The sequence below is a fragment of the Hemitrygon akajei genome, chromosome 5 (genome assembly GCF_048418815.1).
Source record: "Hemitrygon akajei chromosome 5, sHemAka1.3, whole genome shotgun sequence".
Lineage (NCBI taxonomy): Eukaryota > Metazoa > Chordata > Chondrichthyes > Myliobatiformes > Dasyatidae > Hemitrygon > Hemitrygon akajei.
In genome coordinates, this window is record NC_133128.1 from 94,312,040 (window position 1) to 94,324,851 (window position 12,812).

The 12,812-nt window shown below is 39.0% G+C and overlaps 1 protein-coding gene across 1 annotated transcript in view; it reads right to left on the reverse strand.

Annotated features, from left to right (window-relative positions):
• The window catches only part of sms (spermine synthase), a 58,455-nt gene that overhangs the window by 5,373 nt on the left and 40,270 nt on the right, over positions 1-12,812 (reverse strand). The window contains exon 10 of the mRNA XM_073046079.1: positions 592-707. Coding sequence (XP_072902180.1) covers positions 592-707 — 116 coding nt within the window. The remainder of the gene's footprint in view (positions 1-591; positions 708-12,812) is intronic.

Genomic DNA, 12,812 nt, shown 5'->3' on the forward strand with positions numbered 1-12,812 from the left:
AGATGAAATCTGACAGCATTTTCAGTATTTATTGTTTTGAATCCTCATTAAACTGTGACTAATCTTTGTGACAGTTGTCCAAGAAATTTAGTCCTAACGATGTTATTAACAACAATGATCATTTTACTTCACAGGTTACATCCCAATAACTTGCATTTATGTGTTTTTAAATAATAAACATGAATCTATGTATTTCACAGGAACATAAATCAGACAAAATTTGAATCTATTTGAAAATAATACAGTGGAAGGCCAGCATTAGAGAAATGCACAATAGTGCTGGAAGAGGATACTGACGCAAGAAAGAACCCGGCCATTCAAGAATCCAAGCACAACTTGGAAGGAATTTAAATGTGAGGAGTTACTGAAACAAATCATCTCACCACTCGTACTGAATACTCACCCTCATTGTCCTAAGTTGGTATTAGATACAAATCATCTGCCAGTCCAGTAATTTTTTTGTTTCACTAGGCACACTCTCAATTAACTACATATATGTTGAGAGTGACTAAATTACCTATGGAAACACTCATTTGGGGAAAGAACTTAACCTATTTCATAGATAAATACTTCAAATTTGAGAAAGGATACAATTCTGCATAAGAAGGAACACAAACAACTTTCTTTGAATATTCCACAGGACAGCAGAGCTTGTTCAGCTGCTTCTCATACGTTGCTAGTGCTTCTGTTAAGTTTGCACAGTTACCCTACAAGAGAAAAACAATTAAGCACTTCAAAAGGAGGAAAAAAAATTATCCAGATTTTTACAAAATTTGACTTGCAGATAAAGATTACCGATTTGGAAATGGGCAGCAACACAAACCACAAGAAAACAAATATGACAGTAATCAATGACTTCCAAGTGGCCATCTCAACTTCCCACCCAGTCCTACCACCAATCTCAAGGAGCATGCTAGACATCAACATACAACTGTCCAATTCCAGGCAACTTCCAGGCTCTCTTCTTGCAACTCCAAGCAGGCACAGAAGCCTCAGGTCCCATACAACCAGTTTCGTTTACTACCTATCAAGCTCCTAAACTACTATGGACAACTTCACTCATTATAACCTAGACTCTTTATAACTAGTGTTCTTGGTATGTTTTCTATATTTACACAATCTGTATTCATTTTGTGCATTCTGGATGTTTGTCAGTCATTGTGTACAGGTTTTCATAAATTCTATTGCTTTTATTTTCCTGTAAATATGTGCAAGAAAATGTGCCTCAAGGCCGTGTGGTGAAACTCAAGTATTTGATAATAAATTTTATTTTAACTTTGATTTTATTTTGCACCTAAGAGATGGTGCAGGCAGAAATACTGATTTCAGTCACTTTTTACAATTTTTCGGTTAATGATAGCCTACTGATGCCAACTCCCATCCCCTTCTAAGACACAATCAGTGGGAAAATAAGAGAATTATGGCATTTTGAATCATAATGGTCAGTGTTCTCAGAGATGGTCCACAGTGTCACTTATGTGAACAGAAGAACAAGGTAGCTATTTAGGCATTGATCCTGACCAACATTCAATAAGATCAAGATTGAAAGTTTAATGTCACTTAAGTAATGCAACTTTAGTAGCTGGGAAAATACTATTTATTTAAAACAATAATAACTAAATATAGTGTAACTTTAGTACAAAAAAAATAGCATTCAGCAAGATCTCAGGTTACCATTCCTGAAAACTGCTCACAGCCTTAATTGTTGAGAAGTTAGAAGTGAACAAAAACAGTGTCAAGGACATCTCAGATTGGGTCCACAGCATTCTTAAGGGGGAGGGTGAGAAGTCAGAAGTCATGATACATATTGATACTGATGATAGAAGGGTGAAAAAGGATGAGGTCCTGAAGAGAATATTTAGGGAGCAAGTAGGAGGCTGTAAAGCAGAACCTCAAGCAATTTAATCTCTGGATTGCTGCCTGTGATGTGCACTAGTGAGGGCAAGAATAGGATGATGTGGCAGATGAATATTTGGCTGAAGAAGTGGTGTAAGTGGTAGAGCTTCAGATTTGAGGATTATTGGGATTGGTTCTAGGGAAGGTATGACTGTGAACAAGGACAAGTTACACCTGAACTTGAGGGAGACCAATATTCTCTTCGGCAGATTTGTTAAAATTGAGGATTTAGAATAGTTTGGCAGAGGGATGGGGCAGTTGGTGTAAAGGTTGCTGCAGTGTGTAAAAATTAAGGATAGGTAGTGAAAAAAATTTACAGTGCCCATAAAAAGTATTCACACCCCCTTGGAAGTACTCATGTTTTACAGATTTACAACATTAAATCACAGCAAATTTAATTTGGCACTTTTCCCCCCACTGATCAACAGAAAAAGACTCCACGTCAAAGTGAAAACAGATCTCTACAAAGTGATCCAGATCTACATTAGTTACAGATATAAAAAAGAAAGTAGTTGATTCACCCCACCCGCCAAAACAAGTTTAATATGACACAGCAAATCATCCCTGGTGCAGCCAATTGGTTTTAGAAGTCACATAATTAGTTAAATGGATATCACTAGAGTACAGTCAAAGTGTTTCAATTGATTGTAGTAAAAATACACCTGTATCTGGAAGGTCCAACTGCTGGTGAGTCAGTATCCTGGCAGAAACTACACCATGAAGACAAAATAACACTCCAAGCAACTCCATGAAAGGGTTATTGAAAAGCACAAGTCAGGAGATGGATACAAGAAATGTTCCAAGCCACTGAATATCCCTTGGAATACAGATAATTCAATCATCAAGAAATGGAAAGAATATGGCACAGCTGTAAATCTGCCTAGAGCAGGCCATCCTCAAAACCTGAGAGACTGTGCAAGAAAGGGACTAGTGAGGGAGGCCACCAAGAGAGCTATGACAAATCTGGAGGAGTTACAAGCTTCAGAGGCTGAGATGGGAGGGACTGCGTACACAACAACTGTTGCCCGGGTGCTTCACCAGTCACAGCTTTATGGGAGAGTGGCAAAGAAGAAGCCACTGCTGAAAAAAACTCACATGAGATCTCATCTAGAGTTTGCCAGAAGGCATGTGGGAGACTCTGAAGTCAGCTGGAAGAATGTTCTGTGGTCTGATGAAACCAAAATTGAGCTTCTTGGCCATCAGACTAAACGCTATGTTTGGCATAAGCCAAACACTGGACATCAACAAAAACACATCCTCCCTACCGTGAAGCATGGTGGTGGCTGCATCATGCTGTGGGGATGCTTCACTGTAGCAGGCCCTGGAAGGCTTGTGAAGGTAGAGGGCAAAATAAATACAGCAAATATTGCTGATATGGTGATATTGTGATATGGTGCAACTCAAACTACCTGCGTCTCAATATCACCAAGACCAAGGAGATGGTGGTGGACTTTAGGAGATCTAGGCCTCATATGGAGCCAGTGATCATTAATGGAGAATGTGTGGAGCAGGTTAAGACCTACAAGTATCTGGGAGTACAGTTAGACGAGAAGCTAGACTGGACTGCCAACACAGATGCCTTGTGCAGGAAGGCACAGAGTCGACTGTACTTCCTTAGAAGGTTGGCGTCATTCAATGTTTGTAGTGAGATGCTGAAGATGTTCTATAGGTCAGTTGTGGAGAGCGCCCTCTTCTTTGTGGTGGCGTGTTGGGGAGGAAGCATTAAGAAGAGGGACGCCTCACGTCTTAATAAGCTGGTAAGGAAGGCGGGCTCTGTCGTGGGCAAAGTACTGGAGAGTATAACATCGGTAGCAGAGTGAAGGGCGCTGAGTAGGCTACGGTCAATTATGGAAAACCCTGAACATCCTCTACATAGCACCATCCAGAGACAGAGAAGCAGTTTCAGCGACAGGTTGCTATCAATGCAATGCTCCTCAGACAGGATGAAGAGATCAATACTCCCCAATGCCATTCGGCTTTACAATTCAACTGCCAGGAGTAAGATATGTTAAAGTGCCGGGGTTAGGACTCAATGTATTTAAGTAAACTACTTAAGAACTTTTTTAAAGCTATTATTAATGCTTTTTGAGAGGGTGATTTTAGATGCATATCATATTTTTACTGAGTTAAGTATTGTATGTAATTAGTTTTGCTACAATAAGTGTATGGGACATTGGAAAAAATGTTGAATTTCCCCATGGGGATGAATAAAGTATCTATCTATCTAAATACAGGGAAATCCTTAAGGAAAACCTAATGCAGTCTGCAAGAGAACTGCAACTTGGGAAAAGATTTGTTTTCCAGCAAGACAATTACCTCAAGCATAAAGCCAAAGCTACACAGGAATGGCTTAAAACCAAAGTGAATGTCCTGGAGTGGCCAAGTCAGAGACCAGACCTCAATCCAATTGAGAATTTATGGCTGGACTTGAAAAGGGCTGTTCACTCACAATCCCATGCAATCTGACAGAGCTTGAGCAGTTTTGTAAAGAATGGGGTAAAATTGCAGTGTCCAGATATGCAAAGCTGAATCTACTAAATACTGACTTGAAGGGGGTGAGTAATTATGCAATCAATTATTATGTTTAGTAACTAATTTGTAGAAATTTGTTTTCACTTTGACATGGAAGTGTCAAAAAAGCCGAATTAATTCCACTGTGATTCAATGTTGTAAAACAATAAAACATGAAAATTTCCAAGGGGGAGGGGGTGAATACCTTGTTATAGGTGCTGTAACTGCAGTCGGTTGTATGGCCTGAAATGTCTTTTTTAAGGCAAGAGATATCAAACACAAGAGCAATGAACTATGAGCATGGGTCAGTGCAGAGAACTATTATCTTGTGGCTGTTACAGAGACTTGGCTGTCACAAGGGCAAGAATGGTCAATGGAGGTTCCAAGGTTTAGACATTTCAAAAAAGAAAGGGAAGGAGGGAAGAGATGGGGAAGTGGGTGCTAATCAGGGATGCTATCGCAGCTGCAGAAAGGAAGGGAGTCACGGAGTGATTGTCCACAGAATCAGTGTGACTGGAAGTCAGAAGCAGGAAGGGAGAAATCACTATTGAGTGTATTCTATACAACTGCCAAGAGCAGCAGAAATACTGAGATGTAAATCAGAAGGCAGACTTTGAGAAAACACAAAAATGTCAGGGTTATTGTCATGGGCGTCATTCAACTTCCCAAATATTGATTAGCACCTCCTCAGTACAAAGGGTTAGATGAGGCAAAACTTGTTAGGTATGTCCTGACAAAATATGTAAACAGGCTGACTAGAGGAGAGACCATACTGGGTCTGGTACAGGTTTCACCCGCTTTACAAATGTTTGCTTTCTGCCACTTCGCTTTTACAAAGAACCTACATTAGTAACCTGCTTTCACCCATTACAAAGAGGATTTTCGCTTTTACGAAAATTTTTCCCATATAAATTAATGGTTCATCATTTCACGCCATTTCAGCTTAAGAAAGGTTTCATAGGAATGCTCTACCTTTGTAAAGGGGTGGGGGGGGGGGGACACCTGAGTACGCAATGAACCTGGTCAGGTGTCAGATCTCCTGGTGGGTGATCATTTCAGAAAAAGGAACCACAACTCCCTGACCTTAATCATAGCCTTGGACAAGGACAAGAACAAATGGTACAGGAAAGATTTTAATTGGGAGAGGTGAAATATGCTGCTATTTAGGCAAGAACTTAGGAGTGAAAACTGGGGCCAAATATACTCAGGGAAATGACTAATGTAAATATGGAGATTGTTTAGGGAGCACCTGCATGGAGTTCTGGATAGGGTTGTCCCACTGAGGCAGGGAAAGGATAGTAAGGTGAAAGAACTGGGGTTGACAAGAAATATGGAACATCTAGTTATTTTAAGGTTTAGCAAGCATCAGAAAGACCTCTAGAGTTACAAAGTAGCCAGGAAGGAACTGAAGAATGGACTTAGGAGAGCTAGGAGGCATTAAACAGCCTTGATGAGTAGGACGAAGAAAAACACAGTGTTTTACACTTGCAAAAACAGCAGGATGACTGGAGGGAGAGTAGGACCGATCAGGAATAGAAGAAGAAACGTGCCTGGAGTCAGAAGAGGCAGGGAAGGTCCTTTAAGAAAACTTTGCTTCAATGTTCACAAAAGGAGGAGTGTACTTGATGAATGAGATCAATGTAGAAGATACTGAGAAGTTGGAAAATGTCAACGTTAAGGAGATATGCTGGATCTTTTGAAAAACGTTAGGGTAGGTACAGTTGTATTTAATAACTGGCAGAATCTCCTTAGCAGCAATAAACTCCACCAAACATTTCCTGTAGCTTCTGAACAGACTTGCACAAAGGTGAGGAGGAATTTTAGACCATTCCTCCATAGAAAACTGTTTCAGTTCATCAATATTTCTGAGATACCTTGTATGAACAGCCCTCTTCAGGTCTGCCACAGCATCTCAACTGGATTCAGGTCTGGACTCTGACTTGCCCATTCCAAAACACATTTTCTTTTTAAACTATTCTGTTGTTGATTTACTCGTGTTTCCAATCATTGTTTTTGTTGCATCATCCAACTTCTATTAAGCTCCAGGTGACTGACCATTACCCTGGTATTCTCCTGTAAAATGTCACGATACAATTTTGAATTCATTGTTCCCTCAATGATTGCAAGCTGTCCAGGCTCTGCGGCAGCAAAACAGCCCCAAACCACGATGCTCCTTCCACCATACTTCACAGCTGTTTTGGTTTTGGTGTTGGTGTGCAGTGCCCTTTTTCCTCCAAACATAGCAACATGCACTTCTGTCAAAAGGTTCAACATTTGTCTCATCTGTCCCCAGAACATTGTCCCAGAAGCATTGTAGAACATCCAGGTGGTCTTTGCAAAGTTGCGATGGGCAATGTTTTTTGTTGAGAGCAGTGCTTCCCTCCATGGTCTCCTTCCATGAACACCATTCTTGTTCAGCGTTTTCTCATAGTGAACAGAGACTTTAGAAAGTTCTAGAGATTTCTGCAAGTCTTTTGCTGTTACCTTTCGATTCTTTTCAACTCCTTCAGCATTGCAAGTTGTGCCCTCGGTGTGATCTTTGCAGGATGCCCACTCCTAGGGAGAGTAGCAACGGTACTGAATTTCTTCCATTCGTAGACAATTTCTCCTATTGGGGACTGATGAAGACTCATGTCTTTAGAAATGCCTTTATAGCCTTTTCCAGCTTCATTTATCTCTACAAATCTGCCTCTAAGGTCCTCTGAAAGTTGTTTTGATCAAGGCATGGTGCACGTAAACAGATCTTTCTTGAGAAGAGCAGACTGTCAGTAACCTGACTGTGCCTTTTCTATAGGGCAGGGCACCTCCACAACCCACAACTCCAATCTCATCTCATTGACTGGAACACCTGACTCCAAAATTTTGTAGAAGGCATTAACCCAGAGGTTCACATACTTTTTTTGAACCTAGACTGTGATATTTAAATATTGTACTCAGTATTGACAAGTAGTGCAATTGCTTTTGTGTTGTTAGTTTAGGCAGATTATCTATTATTGTGACAGATGAAGATCAGAACACATTTTATGAGTAACCCAGGTAACTGCAAAGGGCTCACAAACCTTTTCTTGCAGCTGTAGGTCACTGAAGCCAAACAGTATACTAGAGGAAAACAGATGCTTTACCTTAGACAATGATCTTTGCCTCCTCACTGGCCACAGGAGCAGCAAAGACTGGAAGTTGATAATGTTATCACAAACAAGAGAAAATCTGCAGATGCTGGAAATCCAAGTAACACACAAAATGCTGGAGGAACTCAACAGGCCAGACAGCATCTGTAGAAAAGAGTACAGTCAACGCTTCAGGTAGAGTCCGTTCTGCTGAAGAGTCTTGGCCTGAAACATTGACTGTATTTTTTTCCATAGATGCTGCCAGGCCTATTGAGTTCCTCCAGCATTTTGTATGTGTTAAGTTGACAATGTTATTCCTTTGTTCAAGTAGTAGGGATAACCCTGGGAATTAAAACCCAGCGAGTGTAATGTCAGTGAGGCAAACTATTGGTGAGGATTCTTAGAGATAGGATTTACATGTACTTGGTGAAGCATATTCTGATTAGGGATAGTCAGCATGACCCTGTGAGGGGCAGGTTGACCTATGAGCCTGATTGAGTTCTTTGAGGAAGTGCCAAAACCAATTGATGAAGGCAAAGCAGTGGACATGGTGTATATGGATTTCTGTGTGAGGCATTTGACAAGGTTTCCTGCAGTAGGCTCTTTCAGAAAATCAGGAAGCATGGAACCCAGAGAAATGATTCAGAATTGGCTTTCCCACAGAATGCACAGGGTAGTAACAGATGGAGCATATTCTGCCTGGAAGTTGGTGTTCCACAAGGATCTGTTCAGGCACTCCTCGCTGTAATTTTTATAAACGACTTGAATGAGGAAGTGGAAGGGTGAGTTAGTAAGTTTGCAGATAACAACATTTGGTGGTGGTGTAAATAGTGTAGAACAATGTCGTAGGTTACAACAGGATTTTGATAGGATGCAGAGCTGGGCTGAGAATTGGCAGGAGTACAAAAGGTGCAAAGTTATTCACATTGGAAGGGGAAGAGGGAGAGCTATCAGTATAATGTATGTGGGGATACACTTTGAGAATATAGACAGAGAATCCATAGCAAGGAAACATGACAGGTGACTGAAACTATGCCAACCATCAAGCACCCACCTACACCAATCCCATCTTATTCTCCCCCCATTCCAATCAGTTCTCCACCACACAACCACCCCCACAAACTCTATCACTGATTTTCACACTACAGAAAACTTAGTATTCAATTACTGACAACCGACATGATCATAGGGAGGATGTGGGAAATCTACTCAGACACACTCAAGGTCAGGACTACAGTTCAGCATTCAACACCATAATTCCTTTTCCTTTCCTTTATCAATCTTTTTATTAGTTAAATAAAAAAGTATATAAACAAGAGGAGAATTATCACAAATATCTATATCAATAACAGTTCCAATAAAAGGAAAAATTACATTATCAAGATCAAAGTATTAATCTAATAGTATATAATAAAGAAAAGGATAATTGATTCTCCTCTTATCCATAAAAAGAAAAAAGATAAAGAAACTTTTATAATTGACATAAACTGAAAGAAAAAACCCCAAAACACAAAAAAAAACAAAAAATATTTTAAAAAAGAACTGGGCAGCTCAAACTAAAAGTGAAAGCAAGAAAAAACAAGGAAAAACTTTCTGATCAAATCCAAAACTTCAAAAAGGTAACTGGAAGGTCCATAAGTCAGAGCATATGAAAATATTGAATAAAAGGTTGCCAAATTTCCTCAAATTTAGAGGATGTATCAAATGTCCGACTTCTTATTTTCTCTAAACTTAGACAGGACATAATGGAGGTAAGCCAATAAATAACAGTAGGTGGATTAGAATCCTTCCATTTTAAAAAAATGACTCTCCTAGCCAATAAAGTTGTGAAAGCTATCATCCGTTGGAATATCTCCTGCTTCCAAAGGAATGATCCCAAAATTGCTGTAAGTAAATTCGGTTGTAGATCCAAATTCAAAACCTTTGACAAAGTTTTGAAGACTTCTTTCCAAAAATTCTTTAACTTGATGCAAGACCAGAACATGTGTGTTAAAGTAGCCACCTCAATATTACATCTATCACAAATAGGATTAATATTAGAAAAAGAACGGGCTAATTTGTCCTTTGACATATGCGCCCAATGCACTACCTTGAACTGTATCAAGGAGTGACGGGCACAAATAGAAGAGGTATTTACCAAATGAAAAATTTTATCCCATTAATTATCTGAAAGTGACTTTCGAAACTCCTGTTCCCACGCATCTTTAATTTTATCATTAGATAACATATGCAAGTTCAATAACCATTTATAAATTATAGCTATCAGTCCTTTTTGAAATGGTTTGATCTGAAAAAGAGTATCAATAATATTGGGTAAGCCAGGGAAAATCTGGCAGTAAATTACGTAGAAAATTCCTAATTTGTAAACATCTAAAAAAGTGTACATTAGATAGGTCATATTTATCCACTGAGTGAAAGACATTAGACAATTACCCATGAGCAAATCTAAAAAAGTTACTATTCCTTTGGCTTTCCAAATTGAAAAGGTCTGATCAAAAATTGAAGGTTCAAAAGAATAATTAAGGTGGATTTTACTAGAAAGAACAAAGTTATTAAAATCAAAAGATCTACGAAATTGAAACCAAATTCTTAATGTATGTTTAATAATAGGATTAAAGTCTCGACTACCGATCTTAGAAAGCAAAAAAGGAAGAGGAGCTCCCAATAAAGAAGGCAAAGAATATCCCTTCACCGTTTTTCTCGAAATCCACCCATAAGGGACAATCATGTATATCTGAAAAATGAATCCAAAAAGCGAAATAACAAATGTTAATTGCCCAGTAGTACAATCTAAAGTTTGGCAAAGCCATACACCATACTATTTTTAATTTCTGCAATATAAGTTTACTCAACCTAGGATTTTTATTATTCCAAATAAAAGATAAAATTTTAGAGTCTATTCTATCAAAAAACAGTTTAGGAACAAAAGAGGGGATTGCTTGGAATACATATAAAAACTTTGGTAATACTATCATTTTAATTACATTAATACAGCCAATTAATGATAATATCATAGGAGACCATTTAGAAATTACTTGCTACGTATACTCAATTAATGGAAGAAAGTTATATTTATACAGGTCGTTAAAATTTTTGGTAATTTTAATACCGAGATAAGTAAAGTTATTTTTAGCAATACTAAAAGGAAATTGATCATATTGATCAAAATAATTGTTAATAGGAGATAACTCACTTTTATGCAAATTTAATTTATATCCAAAAAAACTGCTAGATTCAGAAAAAAGCAGTAATGAATTTCTTAGGATCTGAAATGTAAACTAACAAGTCATCTGCGTACAATGAAACCTTATGCATTTTATCACCTCTCTTAATACCCAAAACCTCATTGGAGTCCCGAAGAGCAATAGCGAGAGGTTCTAAAGCTAAAATAAATAGCAGCGGACTGAGAGGGCTATCCTGCCAGGTACCTCTATATAACCTAAAATAAGAAGATTTTTGATTATTAGTTATAGCTGCTGCCAAAGGGGCTTGATAAATCAGTTTAATCCAAGAAATAAAGCAAGGGACAAAATTAAATCTTTCTAAAACCTGAAATAAATAGGGCCATTCTACCCTATCAAAGGCTTTCCCTGCATCAAGAGAAACAACACATTCAAATTCTTTAGATGGAGAGGAATGAATGATGTTTAGTCTCCGAATATTAAAATATGAATATCTATTCTTAATAAATCCAGTTTGATGCTTAGAAATAACCTTAGGTAAAACATTCTCAAGCCTGTTAGCCAAAATCTTAGAAAAAATTTTGGAATCAACATTTAAGAAAGAAATTGGTCTGTAAGAGACACATTCAAATAAAGCTTTTCCTTTTTTAGGAATTAATGAAATTGATGCCTCGTGAAAAGTTTTCGGGAGGGTCCCAGAAGATATAGATTCAGTGAAAATTTGGCAGAGATGAGGTGTAAGTCCGTAAACGTCTTACAAAATTCTACCGTAAAACCATCAGGTCCTAGAGCTTTATCTGATTGAAAACAAGATACAACTCTTACAATTTCTGAGTAGTCAGGGCATCAGTTATGGTGAGAAAGCGGGAGAATGGGACTAACGGGGAGATTGGATCAGCTCATGATGAAATAGCGGAGCAGACTCGATGGACCGAATGGCTGACTTCTGCTCCTTTGTCTTATGGTCTTAATTTCCTCTCGATTAATGGGTGCATCTAAAGTATTCATATCTTGGGTAGAAATTTGGAGTATATTCAATCTATGCAGAAATTCATTCATAGAAGTAACTGTCTGAAAAATCAGATTTATAAAGATTAGAGTAAAAGTCCAAAAAAAGCTTATTAATTTCCTGACTGTCAGGTGTTTCCATTCTATCAGATCTTCGTACTTTCAAATTCTGACCATGATTCCCTCCCCCAGGCTCAACAAGATGCTCAGAGACCTTGGCCTGCACCCCACCTTGTGCAGGTGGATCCTGAACTTCCTGTTGGATCTCTGGCAGGTAGTAAGAATGGGCTCTCTCACCTCTGACTCTCAACACAGGAGCCCCACCAAGGGCTGTGTCCTGAGCTCTACTCGCTATACACCCACAAATGTGTTGCTATGCGCTGCTCCAATCTGCTGATCAAATTTGCAGAAAGCAGGCTAGCCCCTATTGGCATCAGTGGGACTGTAGTTGAAAAAGTGCATAGTTTTAAGTTCCTCAGTATACGTGTCACCAAGGATCCCACCTGGACTGTATATACCAGCTGTGTGGTGAAAAAAGCACAACAGCGCCTCTTTCACCTCAGATGGCTGAAGTAGTTCGGCATGAGTCCCCAAATCTTCAGGACTTTCTACACAATCGAGAGCATCCTGACTGACTGTATCACTGCCTGGTACGGGAACTGTAATACCCTCAATTGCAGGGCACTGCAGAGGGTGGTGCGGACAGCCCAGCACATCTGTGGATGTGAACTGTCCTCTATTCAGGATATTTACAGCAGCAGATGCGTAAAAAGGGCCAGGAGGATCATCAGGGACTCCAGCCACGCCAACCACCAAATGTTTCATCTGGTACAGTTTGGCAAACAGTACTGCAGCATTAAGGCCAGGACCAACAGGCTCCAGGACAGCTTCTTTCACCAGGCAATCAGAACTGATCTGACTATACATGTATACAAAATAATTATGTTTACAATTTTAGTGTTTGGACAATGTCCTCCCACATTTCCCTTCTTATTGCTTATACATTAGGACAGAGACACAAAGATTTTTACTCCCTTGTAAGAAATACAAAAAAAACAAATAACAATAACAACAACAATAATAAACCTGGGTCTCTGAAATTGTGAAG